The sequence below is a fragment of the Manis javanica genome, chromosome 4 (genome assembly GCF_040802235.1).
Source record: "Manis javanica isolate MJ-LG chromosome 4, MJ_LKY, whole genome shotgun sequence".
In the NCBI taxonomy this organism is placed as follows: domain Eukaryota; kingdom Metazoa; phylum Chordata; class Mammalia; order Pholidota; family Manidae; genus Manis; species Manis javanica.
The window spans coordinates 57,427,947-57,442,471 of NC_133159.1; the positions used below are offsets into that span (position 1 = coordinate 57,427,947).

General features: G+C 34.0%; 1 protein-coding gene across 6 annotated transcripts in view; it reads left to right on the top strand.

Annotated features, from left to right (window-relative positions):
• Positions 1 to 14,525, top strand: part of LRRC7 (leucine rich repeat containing 7) — a 488,385-nt gene that overhangs the window by 231,421 nt on the left and 242,439 nt on the right. For all 6 annotated transcript variants that reach the window (XM_037024314.2, XM_037024309.2, XM_073234117.1 and 3 more), the window contains 2 exons: positions 4,554 to 4,643; positions 13,849 to 13,905. In XM_037024314.2, coding sequence (XP_036880209.1) covers positions 4,554 to 4,643; positions 13,849 to 13,905 — 147 coding nt within the window. The remainder of the gene's footprint in view (positions 1 to 4,553; positions 4,644 to 13,848; positions 13,906 to 14,525) is intronic.

Sequence of the window (14,525 nt, forward strand, 5' to 3'; positions counted from 1 at the left end):
TCATCCCAGTTTACACCTCTTGATGTGAAATGATTAATAATAGCTCCCTTTTGACTCTCAAAAATGTCCTAGTTTGAATGATAGATTGCATAGTCACTCTGGGTACATAGCAAAGTTGAAAAATAATTATAAAATAAAGGGGAAAATAATGATACATGCTTACAGTGATATTAAAACAAATAACTAGAAATTGATTAGAAATATATGAAATGGTAATGATGGTTATAATAAGGAGGTGGAATTATGAGCAATATTTTTATTTTCTCTTTATTTTCCAAATATAGTATTACTATATTAATTTTATGATTTTTATTTGTATAAATTAAAGTATTTAGATATAAAATGTCTTTTCAATTTAAGTGGAAGATCTTACATTGGCACCTTAATCACAATTTGCAAAACTATAATTCAATTTGGTTTAACTGTTCTATTAGAGGTCAAAGCCTGTATTGTTTTCATTTAACTTCTGAAGTAAATGCAATTAGAAAAGAAAAGTGTTGAAACAAGAATGTTGGCAGCCAACCTTAATATGCCTATTCCAATATTAAAATTAACATTAATAGAAGTATTTAAATTAGTAATTACAATTAATATTGAATGATCAGAATAAAACCAATACCAAGGAAAAAGTGTATAAAATTGCTCCCATTAACTGAATTTTTACTATGGGGCAGGTAATCATTTAATCATTGGAGCAACTCTGAAAGTGGATATTAGTATCATTTACAAATAAGGAAACTGAGTCTAAAGTATTTGCAAAGTTCATGGAGATAATAATTGAAAGAATTCTGATTCAAACCCAGGTCTTCTGACATTAATGTCACATGTTCAACCACTAAATCATATAGGTATCTATTTCTATTATCCTTTCTTTTTTGCAGTTTGAATATGCCACTTTTGACAATTAATAAAATGATAATGTTACCTCAGGAGAGAAAGAAGTATTTACCTAATATATGAAACATTTACTCTTCTACATTTTTGATAAATCAGTTAAATGTAGAAAACATCAGTTATTTTTGGATAATAAATTTATTTCATTATTGAGAGCCCTATAACTTGGTGTAAAATGTTGGATTTCATTGAACAAGTTGGAGAATGATAAAGATGACATATGGTTGTCATCTTCATCAAGTTTATCTGGCTTGCTAGGGAGTATCCTCTTCTTTACCACTCCTTATATGTTCCTCTGGAAATGGTGATGCTGACATGTAGGACCATTGTCTCTATTAGAAGGTACAAATTGTACATAAAATAAAAAATAAATACGGCTCAATATGTTCTTTATCAAGCCTACTGAGTTTCTATATTTTTCAAATAATGTTTTTCAAAGTAAAATACTAGATCATTAAGGAAAATAAAAATGTCCTTGTCCTCAAGGACTTTGTAATTTGTCACAGGAATAGCAAATGCCCAACACTTGTATAAGGCACAATTGGTACAAGCATTTTGCTTCATCTATGAACAGAATCCTATGGGAAAGAGAGGAAGAAGACATTAATTTTGAGTCTAAGTGCAGAGTACCATTCAATAAATTCTTGTTGAAGTGAATTGAAATAAAAAAATGCACCTGGTATTAAATAAGACATAGTATATAAATATACCCTTTAACTCTACATATTTTAAAAAGAAAGGTTGAGTATAAAATGTGAACCCATTTTGTTTATAACCAGGCTGAAAAAACTATCTTACTTTGTATTCTGGTATTCCGTATGACTTATTTTCAGCAGTCCATTTTGCAATTGGAATATGCACAGTGTAGTCGATTCTTAAATCCTTAAAGAAGTATTCTACATTTGAAGCCAGATTTTCCTGCAGCATAAACTTTGCCAGAGAAGCACTAATAAATATATTTTTGATAAAGAGTATACATTGTAATACCATTTAGTGCATACATATGCAGAAGAAGTCTGATGAAAGCTGTATAGTTCAAACCGTCCCTATAACTAGAAAATTAGTGTTCTAAAGTCATCTTACCTATTAATAGTTAAAATGTTAAATTATTAGATCAAAGGTGTTAACATTCTTCTCATTTTACACATATTCCTCTTTTTTAAAAAGTCATAAATTATTTTTTCAAATGAGTTTACAAACCTAATGGATGTTAAAGTAATGTAATTAAATGTGGATTGAAATGTATTAAACATCAGTACTATTATCATAAAAGCTATCGTACTATCAGGACATGAGCTCCAATGTATTATAACAACAACAAAACCTGGAGAAAAACAATGATCTCCCATAGATTTTTTTTTAATGCATTAAGATAAAGTTCAAACCTTTAAGTGTTCATTTTCCTCTAAATTCTGTCCCTTACTGACATTGTTAAATCTTAACTCCTTATTCTTTCATACATAAAGTATTCTCTCTGGAACTCATCTCTGTCACCCATTTCAGGTGAATTCTTACTTTTACATTACTAAAAACTCTCACTTTTCTCCCACCTCCTTTCTCCTTTTCTACGTTTATGAATCCTACCACTCTTTAAGAACCAATTTAGGGAACAGCTTTATAAAGTCATATAAAACAATCCAACTCCACAATACAAACTGGAACAAGACATTTCCAGCAACAATAAGCAACATAAGATTAGAATCCTAAAGTGTATAAAGAATACCTATAAATTAACATAAAAATATTAGTTGTGTTTAGTTTGGAATCCCCAGGTGCAAATGTTTCAAAAAGAATGCAAGCAGTATATTTAGGTGATGGTTTCGGGGAATACTTGTTGAGAGTGTGTTACCACCTATTTACCACTGGATGTGAATCTCTCTGGGTAACACTGGGCAACAAAGTAAAACACATGTCATAAAGTTGGTTGTCAGGCACAGTGGGTGAGGGAACTGAGGTATTTATGTTCTTGCTAGTCATTAGTTTAGAGCTTTTTCCAAGGGACAGTAATATCATGTAACCAGGTATATAACTTATATAATCTCTTGTACACCAGGATATAGATTTGAAAATATTTACAAAAGCAATATTTATAACAGAAAACAAATAAAAAAAAGCTAGAAACAACTGTAATGTTCACTAAAAGGGAAATAATACAGAAATTGTGGTATAGACACACAATGGAATACTATGCTATGATGACCAGTCATTTATAGAAAAATGGATGAATTTCACAAATCTAATGCTGTTAAGTCTTAGGAAAATAGTCATAGTATGATTTGATCTAAGTAATGTTCAAAAACATGCAAAACCATGCTTTTACAGGGATTTAAGTAAGCGTAGTAAAACCCTTTAAAAAGGAAAACAATAAACATTATTCAAGAATTTGAGGGCAAAATAGAAAGATGTAGTCAGGAGGGTCACTGGTACTGCTTTTAAAGGTACTATTCTTTAATATATATAAAATATTTCATAGCAAAAGATTGGGCAGAGGAAGAGAAATCAAGGAACGAAACTCAGATATAATGTCCTAAGAATAGGAGGAGAAAGAGGTATCCTTAGAAGCCAAGGAGAGAACAGGCAACAATGGCAACTGTTGCTGGGCAGTGTAGGGACACGAAATGAAATGAAGTCAGCGGCACTGGGACAGAGAGGTCACTGGAGGTTACGGTGAGTGCAGTGTCAGGAATAGAGATGGGGTAGATGCCAGAAAGCAGTGGCTATTCCTCAGGAATAGTAAAAAGCAGGGAGTACAGGCAGCTCTTCAAATAATTTTGTCAGTAAATGCAAAGAGGGAGAAAAGCTGTAAGTTGAGGGGAAGGCAAATTTGAACACTATTTAGAAATATTTTATAAAAGACCATAGTCTTGCATAGACCATAGATAAAGGAATGAAAAACACTTAAATAGAAATTTAATTATATGAAAAAAATAAAAATCCTTCTAAGAAAAAGTCTCCTGGAAAATCTTTGAGTTGAATCTTTTTGGTCAAAAAGATTTATATATTTTATAAACTGGTAAAATTTCCCCAGAGAATGTTTTCTCGACTCTTTTAATGCCTCTTAAAGCCTTTAGGATTTTTATAATTATTGTTTCAATGTTCTAGCTCATTTTTGTTAAAAATGAATTGGATCAATTTGAATTTTAATGTACATATGTTATCAGTTAAGGGGAAAATATACTCCTTCCCCTTTCATACTGGGCAACTGTAGTCATCACTGTAACAGAGTGTATTTTAATGTCTGAATGAAAGAGTAAGTAAATATCCTTCCCTGGTTATAAATGTGAGTGTTCTATTGAGAAAAAGCATTACTTGAAAATTATAAAACATGACACACAACTTGAAATTTCCATAAAAAATATCTCGCTGGTGTGCCTAAGTTTAGGGCCACAGTTAGAGAGGAAGGATGTCACTGACTTAGGCAGTGATATAAATCTTAGCATAGGAGAGCAATGTGGAGTTGGGTAAATGTTGTTTATTTTAATAACAGGCAAAATTTTCAAGCTGTAGCAACATGCTCAATAAATTCTTCCATTACTGTGATACCAAAGAAAAGTTGAAAAATGTATTACACTTCTATTTTCTCTCCTTAGAGATATATATTTTTGTTCTGTTTCTATGGCAACATCAATGCAGTAACTAAACCTTTAACTCCTTTCCAGACTCCCTGATGGCTTCACGCAGCTTCTAAATCTGACCCAGCTCTACCTGAATGATGCCTTTCTTGAATTTCTTCCAGCCAATTTTGGAAGGTAAGAATAAGAATTTTAAATGATACATTTTAATTTCACTTTAGGTAGGTATCTTACTAGGGCTAGTAGGTGTCTTCAAAATGACAGTTATGATAAGATAGCCTTCAAGATTATTCAGTAAGTGAGATAATGTTGATTAATAAGACATTTTGCAAAAAACAAAATAAAACTAGGTCTTTACATGTCATTAATAATCAAATAAATCCAAGATGAATTAATAATATTTTTAAAAATCAGGAATTATCTGGAAAAAATGTAAACAAATAATTTGTGGCTCTTGGACTTGGAAATACTTTTATATAGCATGGAAACAAAGGAAAATATTATAAATGGCTTGATAGCTTTGGCTATGTAAATACTTTAAAAATAAAACAATATCAAAAAAGTTTTAAAATAAGGAAAAACAATAAACTTAGGAAATACATCCACCATATGTGAAAGCAAATTATATCCTTAACATACAAAGAATTCTTACAAACGAGTATGAAAACAATGATCTCATTAGAAAAAAATGATAAATGACATGTACAAGCAATTAATAATAAAACATTAATTAGTAATGAACAGATGCAAAATATCCTCACAGGTAATAAAAATAATACAAATTAAAATGACAATAAAGGACTTAGTGCTCTAGCACACTACAAAACTGTTTACAGAATATGAGGACAAAGATAACCTCACACAGAACTGATGGAATTGTAGAATATTATGACCTTCAAGAAGGGTAGTGCACTTTTAAAGATTTGAAAAAATTTTTAACCACAGCCTTTGTAATTCATTTCTAGAAATGTGCCATATCCTCATCTGATACCATGCTAGGTTTTATGGACAAGGCTATTTATCATTTACAATATGAAAGTAGAAGAACATATCATGCTAGAAGATTGGTTGAATATGTTATGATACATTCATATGATAATACTAGCAATTTATAACCTTTTTTAGGGAAATTTTTTTAAATTTCTATGATATTATCTTTAAGAGCATATTGTAATAAAATATATAAACTATACTTCCAGTTTGAACATGAAATATGTATGAGATTAAAGACTGGTTCCTTGATGTGAATTTATAGATAATTTTTATTTTCATCTTTATACTTTTCAATATTTTCCAGGGGTCCTGCAATAGACTACATATATCTATATATATATATATGTGTGTGCACACACACACAAACACATATATATATATATATACAAGGCATTTTATACCTTAAAAGTTGAGACATTTTAATTTTGTTGCCAACTGCATTTGTCTAAGTGATCATTTTTTAAGTTGTTCAAACAATAGACTATAACTCAGCATGTATCTCTTGGTGTTAAAAAACTCAGTGGAATAATGAAGTCCCCTAACATGTAGCAGCCTCTATTTGCATGCGGAGAGTACATAAACATTTTCCAAATTCCATTACTTTTGCAGATCATGATATCACACAACCTATGAACACCATATGGTGGGACAATGTTTAAAAATCACAGATCTTCAAAAGAGCATTTGCTAGTTTCTGAATGAATTGGCACTTTGCCATACGTTGATATATATGGTTTTGATTTATCAAATCAGAAAATGTTTATCATTTTCTAAGACATACTTATTGTCTTGAATTTTCATCAGTTTTCTTTTAGTCATCCTAACAGGAGGAAAGAGGTTTGAGCAAACAGAAAACATAATACCAAAACCAAAACCCTTGAAATTAGAATTTAATTTTGTATAAATTATCTGCCAAGGGGTGCTCAAGATGGGGCATGAGTAGGGTGGTGGAAACTCCTCCTAAAACCATATATATTTTGAAAATACAGCAAATACAACTGTTTCTAAAAGAGAGACCAGAAGATACAGTACAACAGCCAGGCTACATCTATATCTGTGAGAACTCAGCATCTCACAAAAAGGGTAAGATACAAAGCCGTGACCCAGTGGGATTTGAACACCCTTCGCACCCCAGCTCACTGGCAAGAGGAAACAAATCAGAGTGGGGAGGGAGTGGAAGCACAGGACTACTAAATAAACAGCCCTAGTAATCTGCACTGGGAGCACAGACACACATTGCATGGTGTACTGGATATTAGAGAAATGGAAAAGTAAAATCCAAGACAGAGACTATGAGCAGGTCCCCAAAGCTGGCTCCCCTGGGACAAAAGAAAAGTGGGGGCTTTAAAAATCTTAAAGGGACAAGGGTTTAAAACATCGGCAAAATTGTCCCTGCACACTCAGGGGGAATTTTAAGCAGGCTGGGAATTGTAAGAAACTTCAGGCTCTTTAACACCCTGGGTGGCAATGCAGCTCTGAAGCACCTCACAGAGATAAGCAGCCTGCCATTCATCCCCCTCCACTGCCACTGCAAGCAAACCGGCTGACCCACTATTGTGTGGACCAGCCAGGGAGCAGTGCCACCCACAGCAACCACACAGAGTCTTCTCCCAATGCACACCTAACAGGGCCAGACACAGAGGCTACACCCTGCACACAGCTGCCCAACACAGGCCAAGGAAGCCAACTTAAAGTCTGGAATGCACAAATGGGTGCCATTCTTGCAGGAGAACACAGGCCACATGCCTGCGACCCCATGCAGTGCCCTAGGCTATCCCAAGGATCAACTTGCTCATGGAAGCTCAGAGGATTGATCCAGAGAATGCTCCCTGTATGTGGATAACCAGCACAGTCACCAGAGAAGAGCAAGGTGACCACCGAGCAGGAAGGGACCTTATTCTCCCAGCTGACACACATGCCACACGTGGACAATCACTTCTATTGCCATGAAAAGGCAGAATAACCTGGTCCAGTCCAAAATCACTGAAACAACACCAGAGAGAGGGCCTGGCAAGATAGGTACAACCAAACTTCCTGGAAAAGAATTCAAAATAAAAGTCATAACCATGCTGAGGGAGCTGCAGAGAAATATGCAAGAGCTAAGGGTTGAAGTCTGGAGGGAGATAACAGAAATGAAACAATCAATGGAAGGACTTCAGAGCAGACTGGATGAGGTGCAAGAGACGGTTAATGGAATAGAAATCAGAGAACAGGAATACAGAGAGAAAAAAATGGATCTCCAGGAATGAAAGAATATTAAGAGAACTGTGTCACCAATCCAAATGGAACAATATTCACATAATAAGGACACCAGAAGAAGAAGAGAGAGAAAAGGGGATAAAAAGTGTATTTGAAGAAATAATTGCTGAAAAATTCCCCAAGCTGGGGAAGGAATAGTCTCTGATACCATGAAAGCCCACAGATCTCCCAACACAAGGGACCCAAGGAAGATAACACAAAGACATATAATAATTAAAATGGCAAAGATCAAAGACAAGGACAATGTACTAAAGGCAGCCAGAGAGAGAAAAATTATCACCTACAAAGGAAAACCTATCAGGCTATCATCAAACATCTCAACAGAAACAACAGAAACCTTACAGGCCAGAAGAGAATGGCATGATATATTTAATGCAATGAAACAGAAGGGCCTTGAACCAAGAATACTGAATCCAGCAAGATTATCATTTAAATTTGAAGGAGGGATTAAAAATTTCCAGATAAGCAAAATTTGAGGGAATTTGCCTCCCAAAAACCACCTCTACAGGGTATTTTAAAGGGACTACTCTAAATGGAAGTACTCCAAAGGCTAAATAGACGTTACCAGAGAAAATAAAATCACAGCAAATAAAGCACAAACCAAATACTAACTAAAGGCAAAAAATAAAATCAGCTATACACAAAAGCAGTCCAGGGAAACACGAAAGAGTATAGAATAAAACACCTAACATATAAAGAGTGGAGGAGGAAGAAGAAGAAGGGAAATAAAGAATCTTCAGACTGTGTTTATAATAGAGTAATAAGTGAGTTAAAGTTAGACAATTATATAGTAAAGAAGCTATCCTTGAACCTTTGGTAACCATGAATCCAAAGCCTGCAATGGCAATAAGTACATATCTATCAATAATCACCCTAAATGTAAATGGACTGACTGCACAAGTAGAAAAGACACAGAGTAATAGAATGGATAAAAAACTCAAGATTCATCTATATGCTGCTTGTAAGAGACACACCTCAAACCCAAAGACATACACAGACTAAAAGTGAAGGGATAGAAAAAGGTATTTCATGCAAACAATAGGGAGAAAAAAACAGGTGTTTCAGTAATTGTATCAGAGAAAATAGACTTCAAAACAAAGAAAGTAACAAGAGGTTAAGAAGGACATTACATAATAATAAAAGGGTCAGTCCAACAAGAGGATATAACCACTATAAATATCTATGTACCCAACACAGGAGCACCAACATATGTGAAAGAAATATTAACAGAATTAAAGGAGAAAATAGAATGTAGTGCATTCATTTTAGGAGACTTTAACAGTCCACTCACTCCAAAGGACAGATCAACCAGACAGAAAACAAAGACACAGAGGCACTGAACAACACACTAGAACAGATGGACCTAACAGACATGTACAGAACTCTACATCCAAAAGCAGCATGATACATATTCTTCTCAAGTGCACATGGAACATTTTCCAGAATAAACGATATACTAGGCCTCAAAAACAGCCTCAGTAAATTCAAAAAGATTGAAATTCTACCAACCAAATTCTCAGATCACAAAGGTATAAAACTATAACTAAATTGTACAAAGAAAACAAAAAGGTTCACAAACACATGGAGGCTTAACCACATACTCCTAAATAATCAATAGATGAATGACCAAATCAAAAGAGAGATCAAGCGATATATGGAGACAAATGAAAAGAATAGCAGAACACCCCAAATAATTTGGGATGCAGTGAAGGCAGTTCTAAGAGGAAAGTATGTAACAATCCATGCCTATTTAAAGAAAGCAGAACAATCCAAAATGAATAGTCTAAAGTCACAATTACTGAAACTGGAAAAAGAAGAACAAATGAGGCCCAAAATCAGCAGAAGGAGAGACACAATAAAGATCAGAGAAGAAATAAACAAAATTGAGAAGAATAAAACAATAGAAAAAATCAATGAAACCAAGAGCTGGTTCTCTGAGAAAATAAACAAAAGAGACAAACCCCTAGCCAGACTTATTAAGACAAAAAGAGAATCTACACACATAAACAGACTCAGAAATGAGGAAGGAAAAATCATGATGGACACCACAGAAATACAAAGAATTATCAGAGAATACTATGAAAATCTGTATGCTAACAAATAGGATAACCTAGAAGAAATGGACAACTTTCTAGAAAAATACAAGCTTCCAAGACTGACCAAGGAAGAAACAGAAAATCTAAACAGACCAATTATCAGCAATGAAATTGAATCGGTAATCAAAAAACTACCCAAGAACAAAACAGCTGGGACAGGTGGATTCACTGGTGAATTTTATCAGACATGTAGAGAAGACATACTACTCATTCTTCTTAAAGTTTTTGAAAAATGTAAGAGGAGGGAATACTTTCAAACTCATTCTATGAAGCCAGCATCACTCTAATACCAAAACCAGGCAAAGACCCCACAAAAAAAGAAAAGTACAGACCAATATCCCTGATGAACGTAGATGCAAAAATACTCAACAAAGTATTAGCAAACCGAATTCAAAAATACATCAAAAGGATGGTACACCATGACCAAGTGGGATTCATCCCAGGAATGCAAAGATGGTACAACATTCGAAAATCCATCAACATCATCCACCACATCAACAAAAAGAAAGACAAAAACCACATGATCATCTCCAAAGATGCTGAAAAAGCATTTGACAAAATTCAACATCCGTTCATGATAAAAACTCAGCAAAATGGGAATAGAGGGCAAGTACCTCAACATAATAAAGGCCATTTATGATAAGCCCACAGCCAACATTATACTGAACAGCGAGAAGCTGAAAGCTTTTCCTCAGAGATTGGGAACTAGACATGGATGCCCACTCTCCCCACTGTTATTTAACATAGTACTGCAGGTCCTAGCCATGGCAATCAGACAAGACAAAGAAACACAAGGCATCCAGATTCATAAGGAAGAAGTCAAACTGTCACTACTTGCAGATGACATGATACTGTACATAAAAAACCCTAAAGACTCCACTTCAAAACTACTAGAACTAATATCTGAATTCAGCAAAGTTGCAGGATACAATATTAATACACAGCAATCTGTTGCATTCCTATACCCTAACAGTGAACTAGCAGAGAGAGAAATCAGGAAAATAATTCCTTTCACAATTGCATCAAAAAGAATAAAATACCTTGGAATAAACCTAACCAAGGAAGGGAAAGACCTATACCCTGAAAACTACAAAACACTCTTAAAAGAAATTAAAGAGGACACTAACAAATGGAAACTCATCCCATGCTCTTGGCTAGGAAGAATTAATATAGTCAAAATGGCCATCCTGCCCAAAGCAATCTACAGACTCAATGCAATCCCTATCAAACTACCAACAGCATTCTTCAACAAACTGGAACAAATAGTTCTAAAATTCATATGGAACCAAAAAAGACCCCAAATAGCCAAAGCAATCCTGAGAAGGAAGAGGAAAAAAAATAGGCAAAAATCCCTTGGACATAAACATGAGCAACTTCTTCATGAACATATCTCCCCGGGCAAGGGAAATACAAGCAAAAATGAACAAATGAGACTATATCAAGCTTAAAGCTTCTGTACAGCAAAGGACACCATCAATAGAACAAAAAGGCATCCTACAGTATGGGAGAATATATTCATAAATGACAGATCTGATAAAGGGTTCGCATCCAAAATATATAAAGAGCTCATGCACCTCAACAAACAAAAAGTAAATAATCCAATTAAAAAATGGGCAAAGGATCTGAGCAGACACATCTCCAAAGAAGAAATTCAGGTGGCAAACAGGCACATGAAAAGATGCTCCACATCGCTAATCATCAGAGAAATGCAAATTAAAAACACAATTAGATATCATCTCACACCAGTTAGGATGGTCACCATCCAAAAGACAAACAGCAACAAATGTTGGTGAGGTTGTGGAGAAAGGTGAACACTCCTACACTGCTGGTAGGAATGTAAATTATTTCAACCATTGTGGAAAGCAGTATGGAGGTTCCCCAAATAACTAAAAATAGAAATAACATTTGACCCAGGAATTCCACTCCTAGGAATTTACCCTTAGAATGCATATGAAAAAGACATATGCACTCCTATGTTTTGCAGCACTATTTACAATAGCCAAGAAATGGAAGCAACCTAAGTGTCCATCAGTAGGTGAATGGATAAAGAAGATGTGGTACATATACACAATGGAATATTATTCAGCCATAAGAAGAAAACAAATCCTACCATTTGCAACAACATGGATGGAGCTAGAGGGTATTATGCTCAGTGAAATAAGCCAAGCAGAGAAAGACAAATACCAAATGATTTCACTCTTCTGTGGAGTATAAGAACAAAGAAAGACTGAAGGAACAAAACAGCAGTAGAATCACAGAAGCCAAGAATGGACTAACAGTTACCAAAGGGAAAGGGACTGGGGAGGATGGGTGGGAAGGGAATGAGAAATGAGAAAAGGGGGCATTACAATTAGCCCACATAATATAGGGGGGTACACAGGGAAGGCAGTACAACACAGAGAACACAAGTAGTGATTCTATAGCATCTTACTATGCTGATGGACAGTGACTATAATGGGGTATGTGGTGGGGACTTGATAATGGGGGAGTCTAGTAACCATAATGTTCCTCATGTAATTGTACATTAATGATACCAAAATAAAAAATATATATTATCTGCCAAAATGTGCTCTATTTTATTTTTGTAATCTAAAAAGCTTTACCTTTAGCTGGATGGTTTAACAAAGGATGCTTAAGTACCCCTTTAAAATCTGAGATTTGGTGCCCCTAAGAACTAAAAGGAGTCATAAATATCATCATACTAGTATGAGCATTCAGAAGACTTGACTAAGTGTTTAAGAAACCTCTTTCACAAGGATTTAACAATATGGGTAACTGTTGTAAATTTGAAACCAATATAAGATTGTATATCAATGATTCTTCAATCATGAAAAAAAAGAAACCTCTTTTACTACCAATATGCCCATGCTCTAAAAAACTGAATAACATTATTTCATATAAATATTAAGAGTTATAAGGTTGAAATTTAATTAGAAACTTGATAGGAGTCAAAATAAAAAGGAAAGAGGGAGACACCTTAGGTGAATACCTAAGGGCCCAATACATTTGGGAGATTGTAGGTAAAACTAATTCAAATAGTAAAATATTACCAAAACACTAAGACTTCAGGGAATTCAAGTAGTATTTGTTCTAAAGTAGCCTCAAGTACATTTTGAAGCTCATAGACATTAGTAACAATAGTGAGTCCCAGACTGCAAACTTTAACAAGTATTTAAGTGCAAAATGCTTTCCTTATCACAAATGTTACACAAGCAGCAGAAGCCGTGAACACCTTTGATCTTCTTCACAGGATTTCCTCAACCCCAGTACTGCCACAGGATAGACAATGTGATAGATTTTTAATGCACATCCACTTCAGAAATGTTAAGAAGTTCATCTTAGAGTCTGTGAAATATAGTGTATTGTAGTACTTTTCCCACTGTGCAATTAGTGGTAATAGTAATAACTAACACATACTAAATCCTATCGTGTGCCAGTCATCATGCTTTATATATCTGACACCATTAGTATTTTAAGACCCTGTAAATTTGGTACCATTACCACATGTTCATTATAGATGAGGAAACTTAAATTAGAGAGGGGTTAATTAATTTTCCCTGTCACAGAGATAGGATTTGAAAGAATCTGATTTCACCCAGATCTGTCTGACTACAAAGCTCAAGCTGTTAATCACTAAGCTATACTATTTGCTTTACAAGTTCATTTATAGTCCTGAGAGAAAGCATTGCCATGTTCCAGTGAACACAGCACCTGATATTTAGTAGATATTCAGTAATCAGTTGAATGAATACAATTAAACAGTGAGTATATTTTTAGAAAACATGAAATTTAGATGACTTGGACTCAATGGTATCTTGGAAAGATCTTTATTTTTAGGAAAGTGATATCTGTCACTGTTCAATATTGATGTGACCCTGCTCATAAGGAATTTATGTAATTCTTTAAAATCTGTAACCATGGTACGTAATGTTTGGACATGGATGTTTGGATAATATAGTGATAATTGACTTTACCACAGGAATATTGTTTTATAGAGAAATATTAAGAAGCAATTTTTAAATTTATTTTTACAGACTTGTCAAATTGCGGATCTTGGAGTTAAGAGAAAATCACTTGAAAACTCTACCAAAGTAAGTGATTGTGTATTTTCTAAGTTCTTAATTATGATTTGTTGCTAGTAGAAAAAAATGACTGTTTTCCTTTTGTCTATGCTTTGCCACTTTGAGTTAATTTTTGTACATTTTTTTCCCTAGAGGCTGAAAAGTATAGTAAACTTTAAGAGAGTCATATTAAGTAAGAATGTATACTGCATAGAAAATCATGTAATTACGAGTGAAAGTGGAAAGAACCCATTTAAAGTTTTTCTCATAGCTGAACACATATACCAGGACATTACTGCATTGAAACTTATAAAACTGACATTTGTATAGCTCAGAAACTATCAACAGCTTCAACAGGTTCAACTTAATCAGATGCTTAATTCTTCAAGTTATATTTATGAATGCTGATAATTTTCAGTTTTTAAATCAAGAATATACAAAAGTATTTCATAAAAATGATGAAATTTTTTCTAGAGATCCTGCAGTGGTTAGGCAGAAAATTTGTATTTATATATTCTCTCATACCATTCCTTTCTTCCAGTCTATCTATTTAAAATTTGGTTATTATAAAAACACAGGATATTTTTATGTAAATACCAATCCCCAAAATTTTCTGAAATGTTTAGTTTAATAAAATGTTTTGTTTCACC